At 38.0% G+C, this 27,364-nt stretch overlaps 1 protein-coding gene and 1 long non-coding RNA gene across 4 annotated transcripts in view; one reads left to right on the top strand and one right to left on the bottom strand.

Moving 5' to 3' along the window:
* The window catches only part of LOC110139598 (uncharacterized), a 31,234-nt gene extending 27,893 nt beyond the window's left edge, over positions 1-3,341 (top strand). Inside the window, exon 2 of the long non-coding RNA XR_011489858.1 lies at positions 3,176-3,341. This is a non-coding gene — a long non-coding RNA (uncharacterized lncRNA). The remainder of the gene's footprint in view (positions 1-3,175) is intronic.
* A 2,557-nt stretch (positions 3,342-5,898) lies between these two features.
* The window catches only part of ACER3 (alkaline ceramidase 3), a 149,411-nt gene continuing 127,945 nt past the window's right edge, over positions 5,899-27,364 (bottom strand). For all 3 annotated transcript variants that reach the window (XM_020897565.2, XM_020897566.2, XM_070472951.1), the window contains 4 exons: positions 22,416-22,517; positions 17,633-17,737; positions 8,351-8,396; positions 5,899-7,859 (listed from right to left, as the gene is read on the bottom strand). In XM_020897565.2, coding sequence (XP_020753224.1) covers positions 7,806-7,859; positions 8,351-8,396; positions 17,633-17,737; positions 22,416-22,517 — 307 coding nt within the window. In that variant the 3' untranslated portion in view covers positions 5,899-7,805. The remainder of the gene's footprint in view (positions 7,860-8,350; positions 8,397-17,632; positions 17,738-22,415; positions 22,518-27,364) is intronic.

Genomic DNA, 27,364 nt, shown 5'->3' with positions numbered 1-27,364 from the left:
ACAGTTTGTTGTGATCCATACAGTCAAAGACTTTGATGTAGTCAATGAAGCAGATGTTCTTCTGGAATTCTCTCGCTTTTTCTATGGTCCAACAGATGTTGGCAATTTGATCTCTGGTTTCTCTGCCTTTTCTAAATCCAACTTGAACATCTGGAGGTTCTCAGTTAATGTCCTGTTGAAGCCTAGCTTGGAGAATTTTGAGCATTACTTTGCTAGTGTGTGAGATAAGTGCAATTCTGCAGTAGTTTGAAGACTCTTTGGCATTGCCTTTCTTTGGGATTGGAATGAAAACTGACCTTTTCCAGTCCTGTGACCACTGCTGAGTTTTCCAAATTTGCTGGCATATTAAGTGCAGCACTTTCACAGCATCATCTTTTAGGATTTGAAATAGCTCAGCTGGAATTCTATCACCTCCACTAGCTTTGTTTGTAGTGATGCTTCCTAAGGCCCACTTGACTTCGTACTCCAGGATGTCTGGCTCTAAGTGAGTGACCACACCATCATGGTTATCTGGGTCATTAAGATCTTTTTTGTATAGCTCTTCTGTGTATTCTTGCCACCTTTTTTTCATATCTCCTGCTTCTGTTTTCCCATACATAGAAAAACACTAAATTCCTTGAGATATCTGGTTTTCCTTAATCAACAGTAATCTTTCATGTTCAGACTACCTGCCCCGCTTTGTTGCAAACTTCTATATAACCCGATTCTTTCCGTTGCCTCCTCAGGGCACTTTCTCTAATCGAGATGCTGTCTCCCAGGCTTGAAGTCCTGAACATTCCCACTGAATAAAACAACTTTATACTTTCAGGTTGTGACTAAGTTCACACACACACACACACACACACACACACACACACACACGAGTTCAATAGTGTATAGATGTAAAACTAGAGGTTGAAATTCCCTAAGGACAAAGTTTCTTAGATTATTGGTCTGTATTTAATGAGACAATATAATTACTGTCACTTTGGTCACATGGTTAAGTAATTTTTCACAGTGATCTATTTAATTAAACATTCAAACCTTTTAACAACTTCTTCAAATCAAATTCTAAATGAAGTCTTTCTTGACCTCTGACTCAGATTTCCCAGAGGGCGCCTAGAAACTCTTAAAAGGATTTGTTCTCTCACCTTGTAAAATGAGAAGTATTAAACTAATTAGATTTATTTGATATGTTAAATAAATGCTTTGCATGGCAAGCATTAGCAAATAAGTGATAATGCTTTCTAGATTACACTTTCCCTAGATTATAATTCTATGGCTATGTGTTCTTAAGTATTTTGGCAACTGTACAAAATTTCTAGAAATTTATTAATGTCATAGCTATCCATGTTGTGTCCTATCATAACTCCACTTATCTTGAAATGTTCAATGCCACAGAGACAGCCAAATTTCCTTCTCAAATGCGTTATAATGACCTTTCATCAGACCTTCAACCACAGCCATTTTAAACCTTTTGTCAGTCACAGATATTGTTTTACTCTGATGCCTTCCTGAAACACTGGTAATCAGCTACAGGACTCCCTTTCAACAATACCTTCTCAGAAATCCATGGGGAAAGACTATAACAGGTACTCTGGCTTATATAACTTTATATAGAGTTATATAACTTTCAGATCATACCACTGTACTGAATAAAGATCTCCAGAACTAATGGAGAAGCTCACGGGTTCATGAAATTGCTAACAGAAATCAAGGAAGACCTAAATTTATCACATGGAACTAAATAGACTAATGAAGAATGATTCCTTCTATGACTTTTGCTTAGAATATTCCTGGTTCTTTAATGTTCTATCTTCTAGATTTAAGGGACCCCTTTTCTCTTGAGCTATCTAGAGTTTAGAGCAATTTATTAGATTATATCTTTGTAAGCAGAAATAAAACATTTCTCTTTTCTCCCTGACTGAATCCTCAGAAATTTGGAGAAAACATTTATTAAATACTTATTTTCATGGCAATATAGTTATTTGAATAAATTCAACAATAATTTGTTCTCCTTTTAACAGGACACAATTGGAAACACTAATTATATTACCAAGGTTTTGACTGGAATGTAATATTTGAGGATGGTGTGCATAAATATGACTAGTTTTAAGGAACTAAGGTTGACTTTAAGTAGTCAGTGCTTCTTGGAAAATTGGCCCAGGACCTGGTTTACAGGAGTCTCAGCTTTAGAGGTGAGAAAAGAAAGACGGTTCCTGGCAGGCCCTGGAAGCTTAGGATATTTGAGGTACCTGAAGAAGGAGGTATTCATCTACATGTGCAGGTATGCAAGAGAAGTCTAATAGCAAATTCTTAGCTTGGATTTCTAATCTCAAGGTTGTCAAAAGTCCCAGCTGGGATTCCTAACAAAAGTTCAAAAGGTCTATGTCTTCAATTACTATTCCTTATGCACTTACACAAATAATTAGGCCAAGTCTGATGAGACTAGACTCATCTTGCAAACAAAAACAGTCTTACCTTGATTATCTTTGATAGAAATGGGGTGATTATAGAATTAAATCATGTGTTCCTGTAATTGCTGACTTTCAATGCTCCCTGAAAGGAGCTCAGGGTGGAGAACAGAAATGAGGGACTTTGTGCTCTAGGAAAAACTGGCAGAACAGGTCTTTAGATAGTTAGATATTTTCAGGAGCCAATGTTATGCACCCAATTCTTCTATTTTCCTCATATCTAGAAAAGCACTAAAATCCTTCATGGTGACATCTGCTTCCTGTGAGTAGCAGAAACCTAGGGGGAAAAAAGTGCTTGGTTCCAAGTACTCCCCCTTCACCAAAATCACACATATACTGACCTTCCCCTCCATCTCTTTGGACTAGTTTCTCAGAGCTATCTAAAATGCTGTCTCCTAGGCTGTAGCCCTCATTTTGCCCCCAGTAAAACTTAACTCTCAACTCTCAAATCCTCTCCTGGGAGTTTCAGTGCCACATCTAAAAACACTGTCACAGAACTATCATATCTCCCACCTATTGTCCCAAGGGCCTATTTATCTTTCCCTAAACATCGTTTGTTTTCCCCTAAGTGCCCTTTTTTGCAGTCCCCTTCCTTCTCTTATTAAGATGGTAAGTTGCAAATTCTTCCTGAAGACATATTTTACTCTGAACTCCAATTTACAGACGTAAATAAAATTTGCCATTTCTCTTGCTAATCAGCCCTTTGTCGGTTTATTTCACAGGCCACCACCAACTGAATCTAAGAGGGCAGACAGAGGAGAGGCTTTCCCTCACTATTGGAGAAACCAAATCCAGGGGCACGCTCTCATAAACCTCATCAATACTGGCAGCTTCTCCCCATCTAGTAACTACAATTAGACATAAAATAAAAGTTTCCTTATTCTTAAAGGAAGTGCAGCTGTTTCAAAAATAGTATTGAAGTTTTCATTCAGATGGGTCTTGACTGTTCACTTCTAGCCCCCTCCACAATGGACTTCTAGCCAAATTTTAGTCATTATTTCCAAATATTTACAGCATGATGAATAAGCTGTAATTTTAGACAATGAAAAATAAGACAAAGTTTGGAGCCCTATACCAAGGTGACAGCCATAGAGCCCTGTACCAAGGTCATGGAATAAAAATCTCTGGAACTGATCAAGCCCCATAGCAACTGTTGCCTTGGACGTCCAGATCTAAATCAGCCAGTTCCCTGACTTCATATTCCTGATAGCATCCTAACCAATCACCTAATGCCTCCGTTCCAGTAGGAATTCTGTCTTGAGGCTATAAAAATTTGGCCACTAGACTGCAAAAGGGCTCTCCCTTGAGCCAGCCTGCTGTTCTAACAGCATCTTGCACTCTAATAAACTTTATTCTCCTCTCATTCTGCCTCATGTCTGGAAAATCTTTTCCAACCCATGCACGGACCACGACACAAAGTGATCAAACATGGTACTGATATGAAGCGGGCTTCCCTGACAGCTCAGTTGGTAAAGGATCTGCCTGCAATGCAGGAGACCCAAGTTCGATCCCTCGGTTGGGAAGATCCCCTGGAGAAAGGAAAGGCTACCCACTCCAGTATTCTGGCCTGCAGAATTCCATGGACTGTATAGTCCATGGGGTCGCAAAGAGTCGGATACAACTGAGTGACTTTCATTTTCATTGATATGAAGCAACTTGAAGACAGAGGTAGATCTGCAAATTGCTACTTAGTTGCAAATTCCATTTAGAACTGGTTCTCTTTGAAACATCAGTTTTACATAAATGCTTATCCAGTAGCACATCATAAACCGCAGGGCTAGAATAATTTTTTTGTCATGTAAATGTGGAATTGAGAGCTAAAACTGTTAAAGTTAGCAACAGATGATTTTTTTCAAGAGCAACCCGTAGGACTCATAAGAAAAATTTAAATTATTAGCCAGCTCTCAAAGCAGAGGCATCACTTTGCTGACAAAGGTCCATATAGTCAAAGCTATGGTTTTTCCAGTAGTCACGTACAGATGTGAAAGCTGGACTGTAAAGAAGACTGAGCACTGAAGAATTGATGCTTTTGAACTGTGGTGTTGGAGAAGACTCTTGAGTCCTCGGGACTGTAAGGAGATCAAACCAGTCAATTCTAAAGGAAATCAACTCTAAATATTCATTGGAAGGACTGATACTGAAGCTCCAATACTTTGGCCACCTCATACAATGAGCAGACTCACTGGAAAAGACCCTAATGCCGGGAAAGATTGAGGGTAGGAGGAGAAGGGGGCGATAGAGGATGAGATAGTTGGATGGTATCACCAATTCAATGGACATGAATCTGAGTAAACACCAGGAGATTGTGAAGGACAGGGACTGCATGCTGCAGTCCATGGGGCTGCAAAGTCTGGCATGGCTTAGCAACTGAACGACAGTCACCTCTAGGGACACTGACTAAATTCTGGAGATACTGGCATTAAACCAGCACTTAATTTTTGTTTTCAGGCATTTAAAGATTTTCATGCATTGTACATCCAAAGTTTTTGGTCTCTTGATTTTCTTTGACTCACATCTCTTCCATCCCTTGTTATATGATAATCCCTCTCAGTGTAAGGAAAGTCCAGTCGTGGATATTCTGTACTGAAATTAAACCATAATATTTGATCGAATTCTAAACCAAATAGCACTATTTGGGGTTCCCATTTGTGGATTACTCAAAAACAAATGTTTATCCTGTTCAAATTAATTTATATAATATCACAAGGCTAAAAGAGATCATTTTAGGAGTGGCAATGTGTCATGAAAGCACCAAGTTGGGAGGGGTGGGTACAGTGACCAATCAGATGAACATATGACCTTTCACTGAGTTTTTCCTTAAAAGGAGTCAAACAGCCTTCAATTTTCTGGAGTTAAAAAGGCAGCAGAGGTAGGATATTAAAATGTGCAAGCTAATTGCTTCTTTCCCATCCTCATAAAGGACTAATGTTTTCTAAAATACAATTTGCTACAGGGCTCACAGATGAGCACCTTTCACATTAAGTGATACATACACAAAACATTATTTACTCAGAGGAAAACAGCGTTTCTTTTGGTACACCCTAGTTAACAGGAAAGGGAACAGGAAGTGAGCAGACAATGTTACTAAAGGGAAGAGAAGGAGTAATAACCCAACCCTGTAATAATATAACCCAAAGTCCTAGAAGGGATAAAAAAAACTAAGCCACATTGAAGTGAAGATGATTCAGCAGTATCACAAAGGTCATCAGTATTTCTGTAGTACTGATACTTGATATGGCACAGATACAAAGTCTTGTGTGCTAATATGCAGATTGCTAAAAAGGGAGCCAGGTGTGAGACAAAAACTAACTTAGAAAATTAAAGAGCCTGATTTAGTCTCCACTTTCCTTCCAACCCTTCTAAAATGTTTTCTGCTGAGCTTTCATGCTGTTGTTTACACAGCAGAAACAAGGGTGTTTGAAAAACTGGCCACAGTGTTACAGTCTCCAAGCTGCCCAGACAACTTTATTCAACAAGAAATTACAGGTGGCTGTGGTTGCAACAAAACAAACTGCTCAAAAGGACCTCAGTGTCAGGGTATGTTCTCTGTACATTTAATCTGACCTTAATACTGTAGAACCTTAGTCTCACAGTGTCTTCCTGACACAAACAAGATAATGATGTGAAACAAATGGCTTATTAAAAAATGTCAGATGGCTGACAGCCTAGGTAGTTGCACATGAAAAGCAGCCAGACTCCAGAATCTGGAGGCAAAAGAAAGAACAGTCTTACAGGCTTGTGTTGGTTCTGTTTAGTTTCTATTTTCCTAAGGCACAACCAAAGTTCTTTTAGATTTATATTTTGGGAAGTGTTTTTCTTGCTGGAGGATCATAAAAGTAGGTGGAAGTACCAGCCAATTGGCATGTTAAAGTAAGGAAAATAGGACTTGGACTAAAACTAAGGTCAGCAGGTGAAAAAAAACAACAAAATTTGTATTGGTTTTAAATTAGTACCAAAGTTTCTTACTGAAGAATAGAAAAACAACAGAAGTGTCTTACACCTTTGCATAAGATAAAAATGACTTTCCTTTGGAAGCTGTAGCTTAGAATTTAATCTGGGGTAATGATACCATGCAATAAAAACAATATGGATTTTATAATAATGTATAAGAACAGAAAAGTTGTAAAAATGCTAATGTACAGAGCTACAAATATGGTGATATATGAGCAAAGGGGTCATATCAAGTTTTTACTCCAGGCAGGTGTTGTGTTTGTGACAAGTGACTCAATTTGTTATACATTCAACTCCAACAGAATTAGCTGCCTTACAATGAGATTTCACTGCCGTATCTTAGCACTTTAATTTTTGGTAGTTCTGTTACAAGTTCAAGTAAGTTAGAGCTGTTTTCAACCCTTATGTCTATTTCCTTTGAAAAACATGAAGGAGAAGGCATTCTAATACGATTTATGTAAATAGGATCCTGATAATTTTAGCTCTAGTTAACTCCATACATTTCCCTGGGCATAACTATTGACTCTCTGAAAACTGGAAAATATTGCATAATTTTAAAGTCAGAGTACAACAACATTTACTGGTCACTTCAAATAAGTTATTCTAGGAGGATGAAATATAAGTAGGTCAGTCCAACAATCATGTTTGCCTAGCCATAAGAACAGATAACTTAAAGATCTTCAAAGATCAAAGGAAACAGAGTAACCACCTTTAACTGGCTGGAGGTGGAACATTCTACAGGTGTCCTGGCAGCCTTCATAAAGGGTAGAAGATGACTGACCCACCCACTCTGCTGGGCTGTGACCACACAGAGACACTCCAGCGCCCACCATAAACCTGGCATGTGGCAAGTACAGAACCCAGAGGCAGGTCTGAGCTTGCTCAGAACACTCTGACCAGCACAGAGGCAGATAATGACAAAAATATAAATCAAGGCTGACTCAGCTAAGTGCTGCCTCCATAGCAAGCCAACTGGGTATGGGGTTTTGCCAGTCCTTAGCTGACTGTTTTCATTATTTAATCAAATATTAAGAAAAGTTCATATGCAAGCCTTGTCAAAAAAGAGAAAAAGTTAACTTCCTATGATCAGCATAAACTGTTAATCTGTTAAGAGAAGCCCAATACTTTCAGCATTCGGGTATACATACACATCATGTCTGTTTCTTTTTAAACATCTTAGGGTGAGGGTGAGGAGAGGGAAGACAAATGAGATAAAGACACAAGCTAAACATCCAACAATTCCCATTCCTCATTCTCTGTGTGGCTGGCAGCATGTCAGAAAGTCACTCCTTTGCTGTGATGGTCATAATACATCTGTTTGAACATGTAGATCTTTATTTCCTTGTTTGTTTGGCTAGGCCTAGGGTACGTGCTATTTTATTTTCTTGGTGTAACAATTCATCACTGCTTCCTGAGAGGCTCAAACAGGATCACTGGCCAGATTCCGAAGAGAAACTGTTTGGAAACAAGTTAGGACAAAATGAAAGAAGATAAAATTGTTCCATGTTATCCCTGAAAAAGAAATTATGGGCTATGTATGACTACAGTGGTTTGTTAGTGGTTGTCCTGGTATTAATAATCAGAGCACAGCATATTCTTTCAAGGTCTGCACCGTATCTCAGAAACAATTTTTATTTATTTAAATATATTAAGCATCTACTTTGTCAAGCATGGAGCTGGGCATTTAAATTCTCTCAGATGCTTAAAACAGCTCTTCAACTTAGCTATTAACAGCTCCATTTTATTGCTGAAGAAACTAAAGCTTGAAGAAAGGAGACTTGCCCAGGGTCATAAAGCAGTAAGTCAAAGACAGAAGATTCAAGAGCATCTGGTTCCAAAGCCTGTACTCTTTCCACCCCATCCCCTTCTTCTGCCTCCATCCCATCCTCCCATTACCTCCTCCTCCAGGACACACATACACACAACTCCCTAGGAAGGAGACTTACCTTCACCTTTGGCCTGTATCTCAAATAAAGTGTTCTTGTATATAAACTGAAAGAAAAGGGGAGAGGGAAGAGGTTTTCAGACAATGTTTTTCCTTTTAAAGCATAGTTGACATACAGTGTTGTATTAGCTTCAGGTGCAGAGCAAAGTGATTTTATATATATATGTACACACACAAATATATGTATTCTTTATCAGATTATTTTCCATTAAAGGTTATTATAAGATATTGAATATAGTTCCCTGTGATATATAGTAGATCCTTGCTGTTTATTTTATATATAGTAGTGTGTATCTGTTAATCCCAAAGTCCTAATTTATCCTTCCTTCCCCACCCCCTTTTCCCTTTGGTAACCATAAATTTGCTTTTTATCTCTATGAGTTTACGTCTGTTTTGTAAATAAGTACAGACAAATTTTTAATTCACGTAAACTGGCTTATTGACAAATTCAACCACACTGCCTCTGTATATACAAAGAAAAAGTAGCACTGATAAATGAACTTTAGTAACCATTTTTTGAGAATCTACTCTGTGCACAATACTTGGCAAAGGACTAAGGAAGACGGAGAAATGAACAACTCTCGCACTGGACACTCAGGATATTTGTAGTAGGGAGTATTCCACTCATGCTTGATGTGATTCATGTCATGATTGCCAGTTTCATCTCTGAAGATATGTGGTAGTAAGAATTAAGGTAGAGTATCCCTAGAACATTTTAGAAATGGTTATTATCAACTCTATAAAGATTATAATATAGGTGTGAAATAACCAGAAAGTATCACTTCTTCAGAGCATTCTTTAAAATGAGTCACCTCTAAAGATAAGATTTTAATATCAGTCCATACAGCAAAAAGTTAAATTTATTCCTGAAAACTTATTAAACTGTGTATAACTTACAACATACATAGTTTATATACACTATTTAATTGTATTTGAATAGTAATATACAGCATGAGTACATATGCAAAACAATTTTATAGCATGAAAAATTTCCTACTTTAAATAAGAGAATGAAAAAGAACATGATAACTTTGAGTAATTTAGTGTGGCTATTCCATCCTACTGTACCTCAAACTGGAATTGTGAAGAAAGACATCATATATTAAGAAGAATACTGCACTGTCTTAGAATATAACCTTTGTTGTTATTCAGTCACTAAGTTGTGTCCAACTCTTTGCAGTGCCTTGGACTGCAGTACACCAGGCTTCCTTGTCTTTCACTATCTCCCTGAGTTTGCTCAAACTCATGTCCATTGAGTCAGTGATGCCATCCAACCATCTTGTCCTCTGTTGCCCCCTTCTCCTGTGCTCAATCTTTCCTAGCATCAGAGTCTTTTCCAAAGAGTTGGGTCTTTGCATGAGGTGGCCAAAGTGTTGGAGCTTCAGCTTTAGCATCAGTCCTTCTGAAGAATATTCAGGGTTGATTTCCTTTAGAATCGACTGGCTTGATCTTGCTGTCCAAGATTATAATGATATAAACTTACTCTGATGGTTTTTCAGATGTTAATCTCTAAAGTGAAGCTACCATATTCTCTCTTCTCTTTATTGAAGAGTCCTGGACTAGGGCAGAGAATTCTGCCCTTGGATTCCAATCCTTGCTATTCCTTCTACCACTCTCAACTATTTATTAAGTACCTACAACATGTGGGCAAGCACTGGACCCAGAGCTTTATACACACTTCATTCTTTTTTTTTTTTTTTCATTTATTTTTATTAGTTGGAGGCTAATTACTTTACAATATTGTAGTGGGTTTTGTCATACATTGACATGAATCAGCCATGGATTTACATGTATTCCCCATCCCGATCCCCCCTCCCACCTCCCTCTCTACCTGCTCCCTCTGGGTCTTCCCAGTGCACCAGGTCCAAGCACTTGTCTCATGCATCCAACCTGGGCTGGTGATCTGTTTCACCCTAGATAATATACATGTTTCGATGCTATTCTCTCGAAACATCCCACCCTCGCCTTCTCCCACAGAGTCCAAAAGTCTGTTCTGTACATCTGTGTCTCTTTTTCTGTTTTGCATATAGGGTATCATTACCATCTTTCTAAATCCCATATATATATACACACTTCATTCTTAAATTACCTTACTAGATAGGTATTATTCTTGTTTTGCATATGAGAAAGTCTCAAAAAAGGTCAAATATTTCATTCAAGGTGCTACAGCCAGTAAATGCTAGAAGCAAGATTTGAAGTCAGGTGCCATCTAATGATTATCCAACATGTTGTCCTCTAACTGGCCAGTGATCAAGTCACTTTTTCTGGGCCCCAGTTTCGTTCACCATCAAATAAGGGAGTTATATTAGGTTATTTCTAAGGTCTTGATTGGTAGATGGCTGTAAATTTGTGTGAGTAATGTCTGATGGCCACTTCTGTGAAACATATTCCTCTCCCCTAATTTACTATTTTCTTTTCCTCTGCTCAGTTTCAAAGCAACTTACTTTTTAGTCTTTTGGGGGTGGAGTATAGAGTGAGCTTACTTCTGATTCATCCAACTGGATATAGAAAAGTCTTCCATTATACTCCCTTCTTTGGGCTGGCTCCTTTTCTTTGGTTAGCTCTAGGTCTTGACTTCTGTCTCCTTTGTTCCATGAGGCCACAGAATCAGACCTTAGAATTGATGGGTTGACAAAAATCCTTCCAGCCCAAAGCAACTGTGGTTCTCCTTTTTAGGTACCTATTTTCTTTTAGACTGTAACATTTCTTTTAATATTGTCAACATTTGATGCTTTTAATATTTTATCCAACACTCTTTGTTGTTTTAGTAGGAAATCTGTCTGAATATCCTAGGCTGGCATCACTGCAAATGAAAGTCCTGCTCAATTTAATCATTTCAACAATCTACAGAATAAAAGAGTATTTTCTTTATTTTAACTGATCAGGAAATGGAGAGTTAGAGCTAAGTAAATAACTTGGCTCAAGATTGTTACCCAGTTATGAAGTAAAGGAGTAAAGATCTGAACTCAGATATTTTTACTCTACTGTGTTATTCTTTCTTTCAAACTTATGTACAAGACTTAAGTCTTAGAGTACATCATGTTACTAAATTCTCAAATTGTCCCTTTGAAATATCATTATTCACATGTTCTCTTCAACGAGGGACCTACAGAATCAAAATTTCCATATAATTAAAACTTACAACATTGAAGTTTCTTTTATTTTGGTTATTTAGGGTGAACTATATCTAAAATATATTCTATTCTTCCCTGTCTCCTAAAAAAAAATAGGAAAACATTTTAACATTCCTAGAAAACAAAAAAATTAACTCAAAATCTTACCACCAAATCTCATCAAAATGCTTCAACTTTTGTGTATTTACTTTAAACTGTGTCACCATACAAATGAATTTTTACACTGGTTTAATAATTTTATATACATGACTTTGTTTCACTTAAAAATGTCTATGTTGCCATAAAATTTTCATATTATAATTTTAAATGGCTGAATAAAGGAGATGCTATGATTTACTTTATGATTTTTTCCTAACTATTGGATATTTTATTTTTCTATTATTTTCTTTTGCTAAATTAAATAACAGTGATAAAACTTTCTGTGTCTACACACATTTTCATTTTTCAAGGTTTTTTTTCCTTAGGATAAATTTTGAGAAAGCTAATAATTGTGATAAAAATATAAACATTTCATTTTCATCAACATATGTAGCATCAAATTTCTTTCCAAATGGATTGTACCAATTTACACTGACAAGTAATGTATGATAATACCATTTTCACTGTAACTAAAGAATAAAGAGAGTTTAAAAATATTACTGTAGCTCACTTAAAGGTTATATAAACTACCCCACTGTTTTATTTTTAAATTATTTTTTGAAAGGCTAATACAAGCATTTGGTTAAAAATTCAAACAGTGTGAAAAGGTGTACAGGAAAAAGGAGGTCTGTCTCCTATTCCTGACCCTCAGCTCAGAGCTAACTGCTGTTATTTAACAGCTTATTATGTGTAACCTTACAAAGTTTTCACATTTCTCAGCATATATGTGTACTCAGCCTCCTCTTCACAATGAGAGGCCAGGCCTTCCTCTCTCTTTTGTTTTTTTAAATTTAAAAACAGTTTGAAGCTTACAGAAAAGTTGAAAGATTAAGAATTCTTGTATCCCCTTATTCCAGATCCCCAATTGTTATCATTTAACCACATCTGTTTTATATTTATACCCATACACAAAAACACATAATGTACATGTATGTGTATATTTATCTATTTCCTACAGGGTTATTATACGACATGATGGCCATCATCCTTAAATACTTCATTGTGTATCACCACAAAACAAGAACACTCTCCTAAATTATTATAACTGTTCCAACCAGGAAATTAATATTAATAAAGTACTCCATCCAAGCCAAAACAATTTAAATTTTGCTGAATGTCCCAACAATTTCTTTTCTCCATCCTGATTCAGGGTCTTATTCAGAAACATGCACTGCATTTAGTTTCCATGTCATGTCTTAACCATCATTTCCTAACTCAATAATTCTTCAGCTCTTTTTCTCCCATAACTTGATGGTCTTACAAGACTTTCACTCTGTAGAAATACCTTCAATATGATTTCATCAGTGTTTTCATGACCAGGCACAGGCCTTGCAACTCTGGCAGGAATACCACAGAAATGATGCTGAACTCACTTCAGTGCACTGTATCAGGAGTCACACTATAGTGACCAGCCCCATCATGGGCAATGCCAACCTTAGATGTAGGAAAGTTGGTTGCTACTAGTTTTCCTCACTGTAAATTCACCATTTCCCCCTCTGTATTAGTGTTTTAGTAGGGGAGACTCATGGGAGTATTTCATAATACTCATGAGAGTGTTCAATAATTCTGAATTATGTGTTCCTCATCAAACTTTCGCCTATCAGCCAGAGATCAATTGTTAACTATTATCTATCATATATCCAACAGATAGTTCCCAAATGGTAATTATTTGTTTCCACTGTTCCTTCTGCATTTATTAGTTGGCATTCTTTTGTAAGGAAGAGCTTTCCCTTCTCATTTATTTATTCATTTATTTATATTAGTATGTAGTCACAGATTCCTATTTTATTCAATAGATTGCAATTTGAATACATCTAATGTGTCATATCTGAGTGTATGTGTGTGTGTCACACATTCTTGAGTGTGTTTTGGGGGTTTATGGCAGCACCACTGTACAGCTTGTGGGACCTTAGTTCTCCAACCAGGGACTGAACGTAGGCCACAGCAATGAAGGAGCAGAGTCCTAACGACTGAACCATCAGGAAATGTCCAATACCAAAACTTTTAATTCCAATCGAACCCCCTCAGAGTTCCTTCTATCTTTTCTTCTTTTCATATTTTTAAATCCCTTGTAATACAGTGGAGAAACAGGCTCTTGTTAACCTCTCAATATATTTACTTATTGCTTAATCAGTTAATTTATTTGTCCAAAGTAACCCATTTCCCAACTCCAGCTACCTCCTCCGTCCATCCCCTCCTCTCACGGTCCTGCTTCCTGTCCCACACAGAAGCCCCATCCTCAGCACCTTGATTTTCTTAGAGGATTTCAGCATGCTACTACCGCTGACCCCTTTCCCTCACTCCCTACTCCTTGGACATTGAATGCTGGTACCTCTGCACAGCACTGCTTCCCCCTCACTGCCTTATTTCCTTGAAAGGTTTCCACACCAGGAAGACAGGAGAAAGTGAAAAAAAAAAAACATGGAAAGGAAAACGTAGAAAAGGGGAGGGGGGAGTGGGAAACCCTAGTCTTTCAAAATAGGATATATTGAGTATAATTTCATCTCTTCTTGAATATTTATAGAAAAATTCATTGATATATTACACTGCAGTAATGTCCTTGGGACTTCTTGGGGAGTGTTACAGTGTCAAGAAGCACTTAACAGGAGGCTTCCTATGTACTGTTTTGGATCTGTCATGAATCCTCTGTTCCTTATTAATTCCTGAATATTCAGGAATTAAGAGGAGAGGCAAGCCTTTCCCAGGGCTGAGGAATCCAGACATTTCCTTTGTTAGTTTTTCAATACGGTGATAAATACCCTCTTCCTTCTTATGAACCATACGGTAAAAGTGATTGATTACAACCCTCTAAGACTGGAATTTTAATCTTTATCTTTGCTGAGAATAACTACCTTGTAAGCCAGTATATATGCCCACACCGTGTTGATTAAATCACCTTTGCTCCATCAGAGCTTGGGTCCCCGTGTCTTTCTTTCTTTCTTTCTCTCTCTCTCTCTCTATTTCTGGCTGATTCCCTGGAACGCAAAAGCTGGCTGCGTAACCCTGGGAATATTAGCCTCTTTCCTTCTTTCACTTTCTCACTGTTGACTCTGGACCAGCAAGTTCCAGTCCATTAAAGGACTCCAACATTACAGAACCGAGTTTTTAATTCTTGGGTCTGTAATAGATACTTTTGGTTCTCCTTTTCTATCATTTGTCAGTTTTCCCAAACATTTCCTGCCATAACCCTTCTTCTTAAGTAGATATTTCTAATATGCTAAGGGCTAAGAATCTAGACAATCAATGCAGTAAGAGTAGCAAACTAAAATAAGTATACATAGAGCCAGAGTTTTTAAAGCTCTTCCGTAATTAATAACCTTGAGCTCTTCAAGGTATGAAATCAGTGATTCTTACTTAGCTGCCCAAAAGTTCTTTTTATGTAATTCTCAAGTAGTTAAATTTTAGATAATTCAAGTTGCCTAAACAGATTATCTCTAGATAGGTGGGATGCAAATGCTATTTTGAGAAAGTATTCTAAAATTTCACTTGAACAAATTTTCACATTGGTTCAAAGGAAAATTTTCTTCCCCTTTCTACAAATATTTAAGCTCGCTCAATTCTTGAGATGAATTTGACATTAAACATTTGAGATACCAAGGGAATATTTCATGCAAAGGTGGGCACAATAAAGGACAGAAATAGTATGAACCTAACAAAAGCAGAAGATATTAAGAGGTGGCAAGAATACACAGAAGAATTATACAAAAAAAGATCTTCATGATCCAGATAACTACAATGGTGTGATCGCACACCTAGAGCCAGATATCTTGGAATGCGAAGTTGAGAGGGCCTTAGGAAGCATCACTACGAACAAAGCTAGTGAGGTGATGGAATTCTAGTTGAGCTATTTCAAATCCTGAAAGATGATGCTGTGAAAGTGCTGCAGACAATATGCCAGCAAATTTGGAAAACTCAGCTGTGGCCACAGGACTGGAAAAGGTTAGTTTTCATTCCAATCCCAAAAGAAGGCAATGCCAAAGAATGCTCAAACTACTGCACATTTGCACTCATCTCACACACTAGTAAAGTAATGCTCAAAATTCTCCAATCCAGGCTTCAACAGTATATGAACCATGAACTTCCAGATGTTCAAGCTGGATTTAGACAAGGCAGAGGAACCAGAGATCAAATTGCCAACATTCGCTGGATCATCAAAAAAGCAAGAGAGCTCCAGAAAAACATTTACTTCTGTGTTATTGACTATGCCAAAGCCTTTGACTATGTGGATCACAACCAACTGTGGAAAATTCTGAAAGAGATGGGAATACCAGACCAGCTGACCTGCCTCTTGAGAAATCTGTATGCAGGTCAAAACGCAACAGTTAGAACCATACATGGAACAACAGACTGGCTCCAAATAGGAAAAGGAGTACGTCAAGGCTGTATATTGTCACCCTGCTTATTTAACTTATATGCAGAGTACATCATGAGAAACACTGGGCTGGAAGAAGCACAAGCTGGAATCAAGACTGCCAGGAGAAATAACAATAACCTCCACTCTTATGGTAGAAAGCAAAGAAGAACTAAAGAGCCTCTGATGAAAGTGAAAGAGGAGAGTGAAGAAGTTGGCTTAAAACTCAACATTCAGAAATCATCATGGTATCTGGTCCCATAACTTCATGGCAAATAGATGGGAAAACAATGCAAACAGTGAGAGACTTTATTTTCTTGGGCTCCAAAATCATTGCAGATGGTGACTGCAGCCATGAAACTAAAAGACACTTGCTCCTTGGAAGAAAAGCTATGACCAACCTAGATAGCATATTAAAAAGCAGAGGCATTAATTTGTTGACAAAGGCCCATCTAGTCAAGGCTTTGGTTTTTCCAGTAGTCATGTATGGATGTGAGAGCTGGGCTATAAAGAAAGCTAAGCACAGAAGAATTGATGCTTTTGAACTGTGGTATTGGAGAACTGTGGTGTTGGTGTTGGAGACTCTTGAGAGTCTCGTGGACTGCAAGTAGATCCAACCAATCCATTCTAAAGGAAATTGGTCCTGAATAAACATTGGAAGGACTGATGTTGAAGCTGAAACTCCAATACTTTGGCCACCTGATGAGAAAAACTGACTCATTTGAAAGACCCTGATGCTGGGAAAGATTGAAAGAGGGAGGAGAAGGGGATAACAGAGGATGAGATGGCTGGATGGCATCACTGACTCAATGGACATGAATTTGTCCACCAGCTCCGGGAGTTGGTGATGGACAGGGAAACCTGGTGTGCTGCAGTCCATGGGGTCACAAAGAGTCGGACACAACTGAGCGACTGAACTGATCCTCTGGTAAAGAGATCACTATGATAACATTTATTCATTAAATCATTTAGCAATATATACTGAGTGCTTACTATTTGACAGGCACTATTTTAAGCACTTGGGAGAGTAGCAGTGAATAAAATAAAGCCCTTGCTCTCAAGGAACTTACAGTCTAGTTGGGGAAGGAAAACAAGTAAACCCTTATATAACTGTTTATAAATGCTGTGAAGAAAAATAAATTCTGGTAAGGGGAGAAAGAGTAATAGACATATTATGTGAGTAGGATGAACACAAACAATTCTGGTTCCATTTTTGCTTAAGTGGCTGACCTCCAATAAATTCTTTATAAGGGAAACAGTGGCAACCAATTTGTTTCAGGGAAGGAGAAAAAGTAAGTTGGTGACTTCAGATATGTACTCATGCTTTTTCAGTCGCTGCTCAGGGTATCTGGCTGCTTTTTCCCTCTTAAATTTGTTCTCTATAAACAAAGATATGCTGTTCAACAAGAAATGGAAATGTTTATATCCTACTGCACTGAAAAAGGAGATGAATGATCTACTTAAAATGTAGATCATGTGCCAGAGGTCAGTTATACAGCTGTCACCCTTTCAGGATAAGAAAACAGAGCTTCAGAGAGAGGAAGGGACTTGTTTAAGATCACTCTGATTGGGTCTCTGACATTTTATATTTACACATTCTATTTGAAGAGTAAAGAAAGAAACACTCCAATAGTAGGATTAAAAAGTCTCTATTTCCTACCTGAAAAGGATGTGAAGATAAGAACCAAGGCCAGTTAAAATATGCCACCATGCATGAAACTGTGTGGTAACACCTATGACAGGTGGTAGCTTCTTTCGAAAGTTCCTGTGTGAAGGGGGGAAAAATAAGCATTTGATTATTTTTCATATTTAACAATTAATGCTGATAGTATCAAAGCATTTTGAAACATTATTCTCAAACATGGCAATCATTTCCTTTTGTCTGCTGCATTGTTTTCCAAAGTGTATTTTGAGGAACGGTATTCCTGATAGACGTTCCATGAAGAAATGACTCAGTGGTCAAAATAAATGTAGGCAACAGTACATAGTTTGTTGCCCTTTTGGAGATTTGTAATGCATATTAACAGATTAACAGCTGTAAAAAGTCCTACCATAACTAAATAGTTTATCATCAGTTTTTTCAGGTAAACTACTAGTCCATGGAACCCTTCTTTCAGGTAATATTAACACCTTATGGACCAAGTGTTTCCTGCTAAGTTTCACTTCATAGTGAGTCTTTGAGGTGGTTGTTAAAAGCTGTGCTTTGCCAATTAGGAGCCTAAAATTCAGAGATTACTGAGTTGCCCAAGTACTCAGCTAGTGGGACAGCTGAGCCTCAAATTCCAGACCGTGTGATTAAGTGTGTATTATATTAATATTCTTGTCTATCAGAGCAGAGAAATTCAATGTGAAACACCAAATTATTTTTCAGATATCCCCACAAGTTTTGCGAACATCTCAAGAAGCTACTTTGTTTCTCAGAAACAAAGAGGACTCAGCCAGAGGATAATGACTAACTTTTGCATTGTAAAAGCTCCAGTGAGGGTTCTGATGGATACTGCTGATTCAGAACCACTCAATTAGATCTTAGTTTTCTAACCAAGATGTATTATTTGTGTGCATTTAAAGTCAACATTTCAAACATGTGCAAAAATAGGCAAAATAATAATGTACCCATTACCCAGCTTCAACAATTATAAATTATTTATTTTTAACAATTATAATTTATGGCTGATCTTGTATCATCTAAGACTCATCCACTTCTCTCCTCCCATATTATTTATTTTGAAGCAAATCCTAGAGAGTGTATCATTTTATCTCTAAATATTTCAGTATATCTCTAATCCCTTAATATAATCAGAAATTCAATTACTAATCATATTTGATATTCAATTACTGATCATAAAAGTCATACAGATTTTTTTAAACACAAGTCTGTTTCAATCAAGATCCAAAAAAAGTAATTACATTCCTTTGGAGTTTGGTTGATGTATCTCTTACATCTGTCTCTTTTATTTTATTTTTTCATTTCTTGGCTGCATCAGGTGGCATGTGGAATCTTAATTCCCCAAGGGATAGAAGCCTGTGCACCTACATTGAAAACAGAGAGTCTTAACACTGGACCACCAGGGAAGTCGCAAGTCTCTCTGTTTTAAAAAAAGTCATTTATTTAAGGCTGCACTGGGTCTTTGTTGCTCTGCTTGGGCTTTTTCCAGTTGCAGCGGGCAAGGGCTACTCTCTAGTTATGGGGCACAGGCTTCTCATTGTAGTGGCTTCCCTTCTTGCAGAGCACAGGCTCTAGGGTGCGCAGGCGAGTGCTGGCTCAGTAGTTGTGGCGCATGGGCTTACTAACCCCATGGCACACGGGATCTTCCTGGACCAGGGATTGAATCCATGTCCCCTACATTGGCAGGTGGATTCTTAACCATCGGACCACCAGGGAAGTCTCCAAGTCTCTTTTAATCTATATGTTCCTCCTCCATTCCCCCCCTCCTCCCTCCTGCAATTCATTTACTTTAGAGACTAGGTCATTCATTCTATAGATTTCCCAGTTTGAAATTTGCAGATTGCCTCTCTGTGGTATTATTCAATATATTCATTCCTTTGCTGTCTATGACTACACAATACCATTAAATCAGCTAATTCTGAGTTGGAAGGAAACTAGTTTAACCTACTTAACATGTTCATTTTATGAAAATTGAGGCCCAGACAGAAGGTGTCTAAGGTGACAACTAGAGCCTAGAGACCCAAGATTCAAATTCCAGTGAACATTTCTTCAATAAAGCAGATTAGGCAGATTTCAAAGACCTAGACAGAGAAGACTGGCAGGCTATAGTCCATGGGGTTGCAAAGGTCAGACATGACTGAAGCAACTGAGCACAGTCAGTATTAATATTTGATTAACTGTACCGTACTATGATGTATGCACAAAAATCCCTACAGATGTTATGGAATATTTTTAAGTTCAAATTTTTAGGTAATTTAAACAAGTGTTCCCATAATTTAACTTTATTGTGCTATTAGCTGAGTTCAGTTCAGTCACTCAGTCATGTCCAACTCTTTGTGACGCCATGGAATGCAGCATGCTAGGCCTTCCTGTCCATCACCAACTCCCAGAGTTTACCCAAACTCATCTCCATTAAGTCAGTGATGCCATCCAACCATCTCATCCTCTGTTGACACCTTCTCCTCCTGCCTTCAATCTTTCCCAGTATCACGGTCTTTTGAAATAAGTCAGCTATTCGCATCAGGTGGCCAAAGTATTGGAGTTTCAGCTTCAACATCAGTCCTTTCAATGAACACTCAGGACAGATCTCCTTTAGGAAGGACTGGTTGGATCTCCTTGCAGTCCAAGGGATTCTCAAGAGTCTTCTCCAACACCACAGTTCAAAAGCATCAATTCTTCTGTGCTCAGCTTTCATTATAGTCCAACTCTCACATCCATACATGACTACTGGAAAAACCATAGCCTTGACTAGATGGACCTTTGTTGGCAAAATAACGTCTCTACTTTTTAATATGCTGTCTACATTGATCATAGCTTTTCTTCCAAGGAGCAAGCGTCTTTTAATTTCATGACTGCAATCGCCATCTGCAGTGATTTTGGAGCCCAAGAAAATAGTCTGTCACTACTTCCACTGTTTCCCCATCTATTTGCTATGAAGCCATGGGACCGAATGCCATGATCTTAGTTTTCTGAATATTGAGCTTTAAGCCAACTTTTTCACTCTCCTCTTTCACTTTCATCAAGAGGCTTTCTAGTTCCTCTTCACTTTCTGCCATAAGCGTGGTGTCATCTGCATATCTGAGGTTATTGATATTTCTCCCGGCAATCTTGATTCCAGCTTGTGCTTCTTCCAGCCCAGCGTTTCTCATGATGTACTCTGCATATAACTTAAATAAGCAGGGTGACAATATACAGCCTTGACGTACTCCTTTTCCTATTTGGAACCAGTCTGTTGGTTCATGTCCAGTTCCAACTGTTGCTTCTTGATCTGCATACAGATTTCTCAAGAGGCAGGTCAGCTGGTCTGGTATTCCCATCTCTTTCAGAATTTTCCACAGTTTATTGTGATCCACATAGTCAAAGGCTTTGGCATAGTCAATAAAGCAGAGATAGATGTCTTTCTGGAACTCTCCTGCTTTTTCGATGAGCCAGAGGATGTCAGCAACTTGATCTCTGGTTCCTCTGCCTTTTCTAAAACAAGCTTGAACATCTGGAAGTTCACGGTTCACGTAATGTTGAAGCCTGGCTTAGAGAATTTTGAGCATTACTTTACTAGTGTGTGAGATGAGTGCAATTGTGTGGTAGTTTGAGCATTCTTTGGGATTGCCTTCTTTTGGGACTGGAATGAAAACTGACCTCTTCCAGTCCTGTGGCCACCGTTGAGTTTTCCAAATTTGCTGGCATATTGACTGCAGCACTTTCACAGCATCATCTTTTAGGATTTGAAATAGTTCAATTGGAATTCCATCACCTCCACTAGCTTTGTTCATAGTGATGTTTCCTAAGGCCCACTTGACTTCACATTCTAGGATGTCTGGCTCTGGGTGAGTGATCACACCACTGTGATTATCTGGGTTGTGAAGATCTTTTTTCTATAGTTCTTCTGTGTACTCTTGCCACCTCTTCTTAATATCTTCTGCTTCTGTTTGGTCCATACCGTTTCTGTCCTTTATTGTGTCCATCTTTGCATGAAATGTTCCCTTGAAATCTCTAATTTTCTTGAAGAGATAGCCAGTCTTTCCTATTTTATTGTTTTCCGCTATTTCTTAGCACTGATAGCTGAGGGAGGCTTTCTTATCTCTCCTAGGTATCTTTGGAACTCTGCATTCAAATGGGTATATCTTTTCCTTTCTCTTTTGCCTTTCACTTCTTTTCTTTTCTCAGCTATTTGTAAGGCCTCCTCAGACAGCCATTTTGCTTTTTTTGCATTTTTTTTCTTGGGAATGGTCTTGATTCCTGTCTCCTGTACAGTGTCACGAACCTCCCTCCATAGTCATCAGGTACTCTGTCTATCAGAGTTAGTGCCTTAAATCTATTTCTCACTTCCACTGTATAATGGTAAGGGGTTTGATTCAGGTCATACCTGAATGGTCTAGTGGTTTTCCCTACTTTCTTCAATTTAAGTCTAAATTTGGCAATAAGGAGTTCATGATCTGAGCCACAACCAGCTCCCGATTTTGTTTTTGCTGACTGTATAGAGCCTCTCCATCTTTGGCTGCAAAGAATATAATCAGTCTGATTTCAGTGTTGACCATCTGGTGATATCCATGTGTAGAGTCTTCTCTTGTGTTGTTGGAAGAGGGTGTATGCTATGACCAGTGCATTCTCTTGGCAAAACTCTATTAGCTTTTGCCCTGCTTCATTCTGCTATACATATATTTTTTATTTTAATGAGTGGAAAAATTCACTTCAGTGCACTAATAATTCTATATGCCTATGAAATGCTCTGCTTAACAAATTCCAAAAACATTTTTCAAAGATTGAAAATATATCTTACCTCAGTGAATCACAAAAGATGTTATCTATGTTCCATAATAAAAATCCTAATAAAAATACACCCAAGGATGTGTAACCCAGCCCTCTCAGCCATGGATAAACCCTGTGTGGAGGGGAAAAAAAGAGCAAAATCAAATTTTGTCAAGTCATGTCATGAGAGGGAAATGTTTTCTTAAGTATTAAAAGCAAACCTAATGATTAAATTCTTTAATACATCTGCCCATTACAGTTAGCCATTAAAAGGTACTGAGGAAGAAAAGTGCCACTAAGAGTTTGCTAAATGTATCAAGAAGGTAATCTAAAAGCACCCCGTGACTTAATCAGTTCCTTGGAAGAGGTAGAGGGCTGGTGGAATAGAAACAACACTAATGGAGTCACCAGCTCTGTGTCAGGCATTACAGTATATTAGATACACACAATGTATATAAATAAACACACACATATGAATATAATTTTCAAATAAATATACATATATGAATACAATCTTCAAATAAACACTTCTTTAACTTTGCTGATGAGGAAACTGAAGTTTGGTGAGTTACCCAAAATAATAGGTGTAGCTAATGTACCTTTTTTTATAGTTTTACCCTTTACCTCCAAAAACTTAGTTTATATATTTTTTAGAATGTTATATAAATGGAATAATACAGTATGTTTTCTTTGTTATATGGCTTCTTTCAGTTGGCATAATTATTTTAAAATTCATCCATGCTGTTGTATATCAATACTCATTTCCTCTTACTGTTGACTAGTACTTCACTATATGGATGTGCTATGGTTTATCTGTTCAAATGTTGTTAGATATGTCTGTTGTTTTCCAGGTTGTTTTGTTCTAACAAATAAAAGAAGCTATGAACATTCATAAATAAGTCTTTGTATGGGTATATGCTTTCATTTCCCTTGGGTAAAAAGATAGAATAGTTAAATTGTCTGGCATGTAAATGTTACTTTTTAAGATAGCTAAACTGTTTAATCAGTACTAAAGGGTTGTATCATTTTACATTCCCATCAGCAGGGTAAAAGAGTTTTTTGTTCTACAACCTCACCAACACTTGCTATGATATGTCTTTTTCATTTTAGTTGCCCTATAGGTTTATAGAGGTATCTCACTGTGGCTTTAATTTTTATTTCTCAATGATAAATGTTATTGAGCATCATTTCTTGTACTTATTTGCCATCCCTATATCTTCTTTGATAGTTTGTTTTGAATCTTTGCCCGCTAAAAGAAAATTGTTACTTATTATTAAGTTTCAAGAGATCTTTATATATTCTAAATATAAATCCTTTGTTGGATATATATTTTGCAAACATTTTCTCCAAGTCTGTGAGTTGCCTTTCACGTCTTTCTTTTAATTCTTGAAAAAATTTCTTTAATTGAAATACAGCTGATGCACAATGGTCTGTTAGTTTCTGGTATATAGCAAAGTGATTCAGTTACATACATATATTCTTTTCAATTACAGTTTATTGCAGGATATTGAACATAGTTCCCTGTGCTATACAGTAGGACTTGTAATCCATTCCGTATATAATGGCTTGCATTTGCTAACCCCAAACTCTGAATCCATTCCCCACCCTAATCTTGCCTTGGTAACCACAAGTCTGTTCTCTCCATCTGTGAGTCTGTTTCTGTTCTGTAGATAAGCCTCCCTGTTGTTCTTTTTCAAAACTGTTTTGGCCCTTCTAGATCCTTTGTAATCCCATGTAAATTTCAGAAACTGTTTCCCAATTTTTACCAAAAAGCCTGCAGAGATTTTGTGTGACTGCATTGAACCTATAGATCAATTTGGAGAGAACTGACATCTTAATAACATTGAAGTTTTCTAATCCATGAAAATGATACATCTATTTACTTCAGTTCAGTTCAGTTCAGTTCAGTCACTCAGTCGTGTCTGACTTTTGCGACCCCATGAATCGCAGCACACCAGGCCTCCCTGTCCATCACCAACTCCCAGAGTTTACAAAAACTCATGTCCATCAAGTCGGTGATGCCATCCAGCCATCTCATCCTCTGTCGTCCCCTTCTCCTCCGGCCCCCAAGCCCTCCCAGCATCAGGGTCTTTTCAAATGAGTCAGCTATTCACATCAGGTGGCCAAAGTATTGGAGTTTCAGCTTCAGCATCAGTCCTTCCAATGAATATCCAGGATTGATCTCCTTTAGGATGGACTGGTTGGATCTCCTTGCAGTCCAAGGGATTCTCAAGAGTCTTCTCCAACACCACAGTTCAAAAGCATCAATTTCTCGGCCCTCAGCTTTCTTCATCGTCCAACTCTCACATCCATAAATGGCCACTGGAAAAACCATAGCCTTGACTTAGACGAACCTTTGTTGGCAAAGTAATGTCTCTGCTATTTAATATGCTATTTAGGTTGGTCATAACTTTCCTTCCAAGGAGTAAGCGTCTTTTAATTTCATGGCTGCCATCACCATCTTCAGTGATTTTGGAGCCCCCCAAAATAAAGTGTGACACTGCTTCCACTGTTTCCCCATCTATTTGCCATGAAGCGATGGGACCAGATGCTATGATCTTAGTTTTCTGAATGTTGAGCTTTAAGCCAACTTTTTCACTCTCCTCTTTCACTTTCATCAAGAGGCTTTCTAGTTCCTCTTCACTTTCTGCCATAAGCGTGGTGTCATCTGCATATCTGAGGTTATTGATATTTCTCCCGGCAATCTTGATTCCAGCTTGTGCTTCTTCCAGCCCAGTGTTTCTCATGATGTACTCTGCATATAACTTAAATAAGCAGGGTGACAATATACAGCCTTGACATACTCCTTTTCCTATTTGGAGCCAGTCTGTTGGTTCATGTCCAGTTCCAACTGTTGCTTCCTGACCTGCATACAGGTTTCTCAAGAGGCAGGTCAGCTGGTCTGGTATTCCCATCTCTTTCAGAATTTTCCACAGTTTATTGTGATCCACATAGTCAAAGGCTTTGGCATAGTCAATAAAGCAGAAATAGATGTCTTTCTGGAACTCTCTTGCTTTTTCGATGAGCCCAGAGGATGTCAGCAACTTGATCTCTGGTTCCTCTGCCTTTTCTAAAACAAGCTTGAACATCTGGAAGTTCACGGTTCACGTAATGTTGAAGCCTGGCTTGGAGAATTTTGAGCATTACTTTACTAGTGTGTGAGATGAGTGCAATTGTGCGGTAGTTTGAGCATTCTTTGGCATTGCCTTCTTTTGGGATTGGAATGAAAACTGACCTTTTCCAGTCCTGTGGCCACAGCTCAGTTTTCCAAATTTGCTGGCATATTAAGTGCAGCACTTTCACAGCATCATCTTTCAGGATTTGAAATAGCTTAACTGGAATTCCATCACCTCCACTAGCTTTGTTTGTAGTGATGCTTTCTAAGGCCCACCTGAGTTCACATTCCAGGATGTCTGGCTCTAGGTGAGTGATCACACCATCGTGATTATCTGGGTCATGAAGATCTTTTTTGTATAGTCCTTCTGTGTATTCAGGTCTTCTTTAATTTGGCTCAGCAAAAACTTATTCATCACAGTTTCCAATATATACAGCTTGCATATATTTGCTAAATTTAATCTTTAAATATTTGATGTTTTTTGATGCTACTGTAAATTATACTTTCAAAAATTTCACTTACTATGCACTTGTTTGGTGCTAGTACATAGAAATATGATTTTTGAATATGGACTTGAACCTCATGACCTTGCTGAATTTCACTTATTGCTTCTAGTGATCTTGTGGTATTTTCTGTATGTGATCATATCATCTGCAAACACTACATTGGATAGGACTTCCACCAATACACTGTTGAATAGAAGTGGTGAGATGTATATCCTTGTTTTAGTCTTGATTTTAAAGATAACTTTTAAAAACATTTCATGGAAATATGACAGATGCTGTAGTTTACAGGTTAAGAAACTTCTCTTCTATTGGGTTTGTAAAGGGTTTTATTTGGTTTGTTTTGGATCATAATAGCTGAATTTTATGGAATGCTTTATCTGAATGTATTGCTATCATCACGTAGTTTTTCTCCTTTATTTTTTAATATGGTGAATGACGAGAATAGATTTTCTCAAATATTCTGTTATTTTAACTGTGCTTAGTTGCTCAGTTGTGTCTGACTCTTTGCAAGCCCACGGACTGGGGTCGCTTCTGTCCATGTGATTCTCCAGGCAAGAATACTGGAATGGGTTGCCATGCCCTCCTCCAGAGTTTGCAGATAAACAAATGAATTGTGTTATTAACTTTAAAATCATCAGGGACTTCCCTGGTGGTCCAGTGGTTAAGAATCTGCCTGCCATGCAGGAGACATGGATTTGATTCCTGGTCCAGGAAGATTCCATATGCTGTGGAGCAACTAAGCCCACACGCTGCAAGTAGAGAAAGTCCGCACACAGCAACAAAGACCCCACACGGTCAAAAAAAATGTCATCAGAAAAACATAAATCTGGCTGCACATAGAAGGGACATTATTGCCATAGTTTGATGAAGATTCTCAGAAAATATGAATTTAAAAAAGTCATAGTATGCCTTCAGCTTTTCAGAGTTTATCACTTTCCCATTTGAGGGAGGCAAGAATGAGTCCCAGAAAGCACAGAGTAAAGGCATTTGGCAGAACTGCAGGATGGGCCAGGTGCTGAGATATGACAGGGAAGTGGTCACTAGGGGTGAGATACTCTCTATTTTCTGCTTCTAAGCTTACTTACCAGGGCCAATCTTCGGCTCTCAGAAGTAATTCAAAGCAAAATTCTTCTGTGGGGTGAAATGAATGTCTCTGGTTATCCAGGTAGCAGGGCACGTAAGAGAGAGCAAGAACTTCATCAGCACATGGTCCAAGCAAGCTAAGTACAGGTAAGATTCTGGGGACAGACTACTTGTATATTATCAGGTCAAGGGTGTGTAACACAGAAGACCCTCAACGTATCTGTATCTGGAGCCACACTCCTTTACTCTAGACTGGTTGTCTATCTAGTGGACAGC

Source organism: Odocoileus virginianus, chromosome 10 (genome assembly GCF_023699985.2).
Source record: "Odocoileus virginianus isolate 20LAN1187 ecotype Illinois chromosome 10, Ovbor_1.2, whole genome shotgun sequence".
Lineage (NCBI taxonomy): Eukaryota > Metazoa > Chordata > Mammalia > Artiodactyla > Cervidae > Odocoileus > Odocoileus virginianus.
The sequence above is the reverse complement of the archived record's forward strand: the minus strand, read 5'-3'. Positions and strand labels throughout refer to the sequence as shown.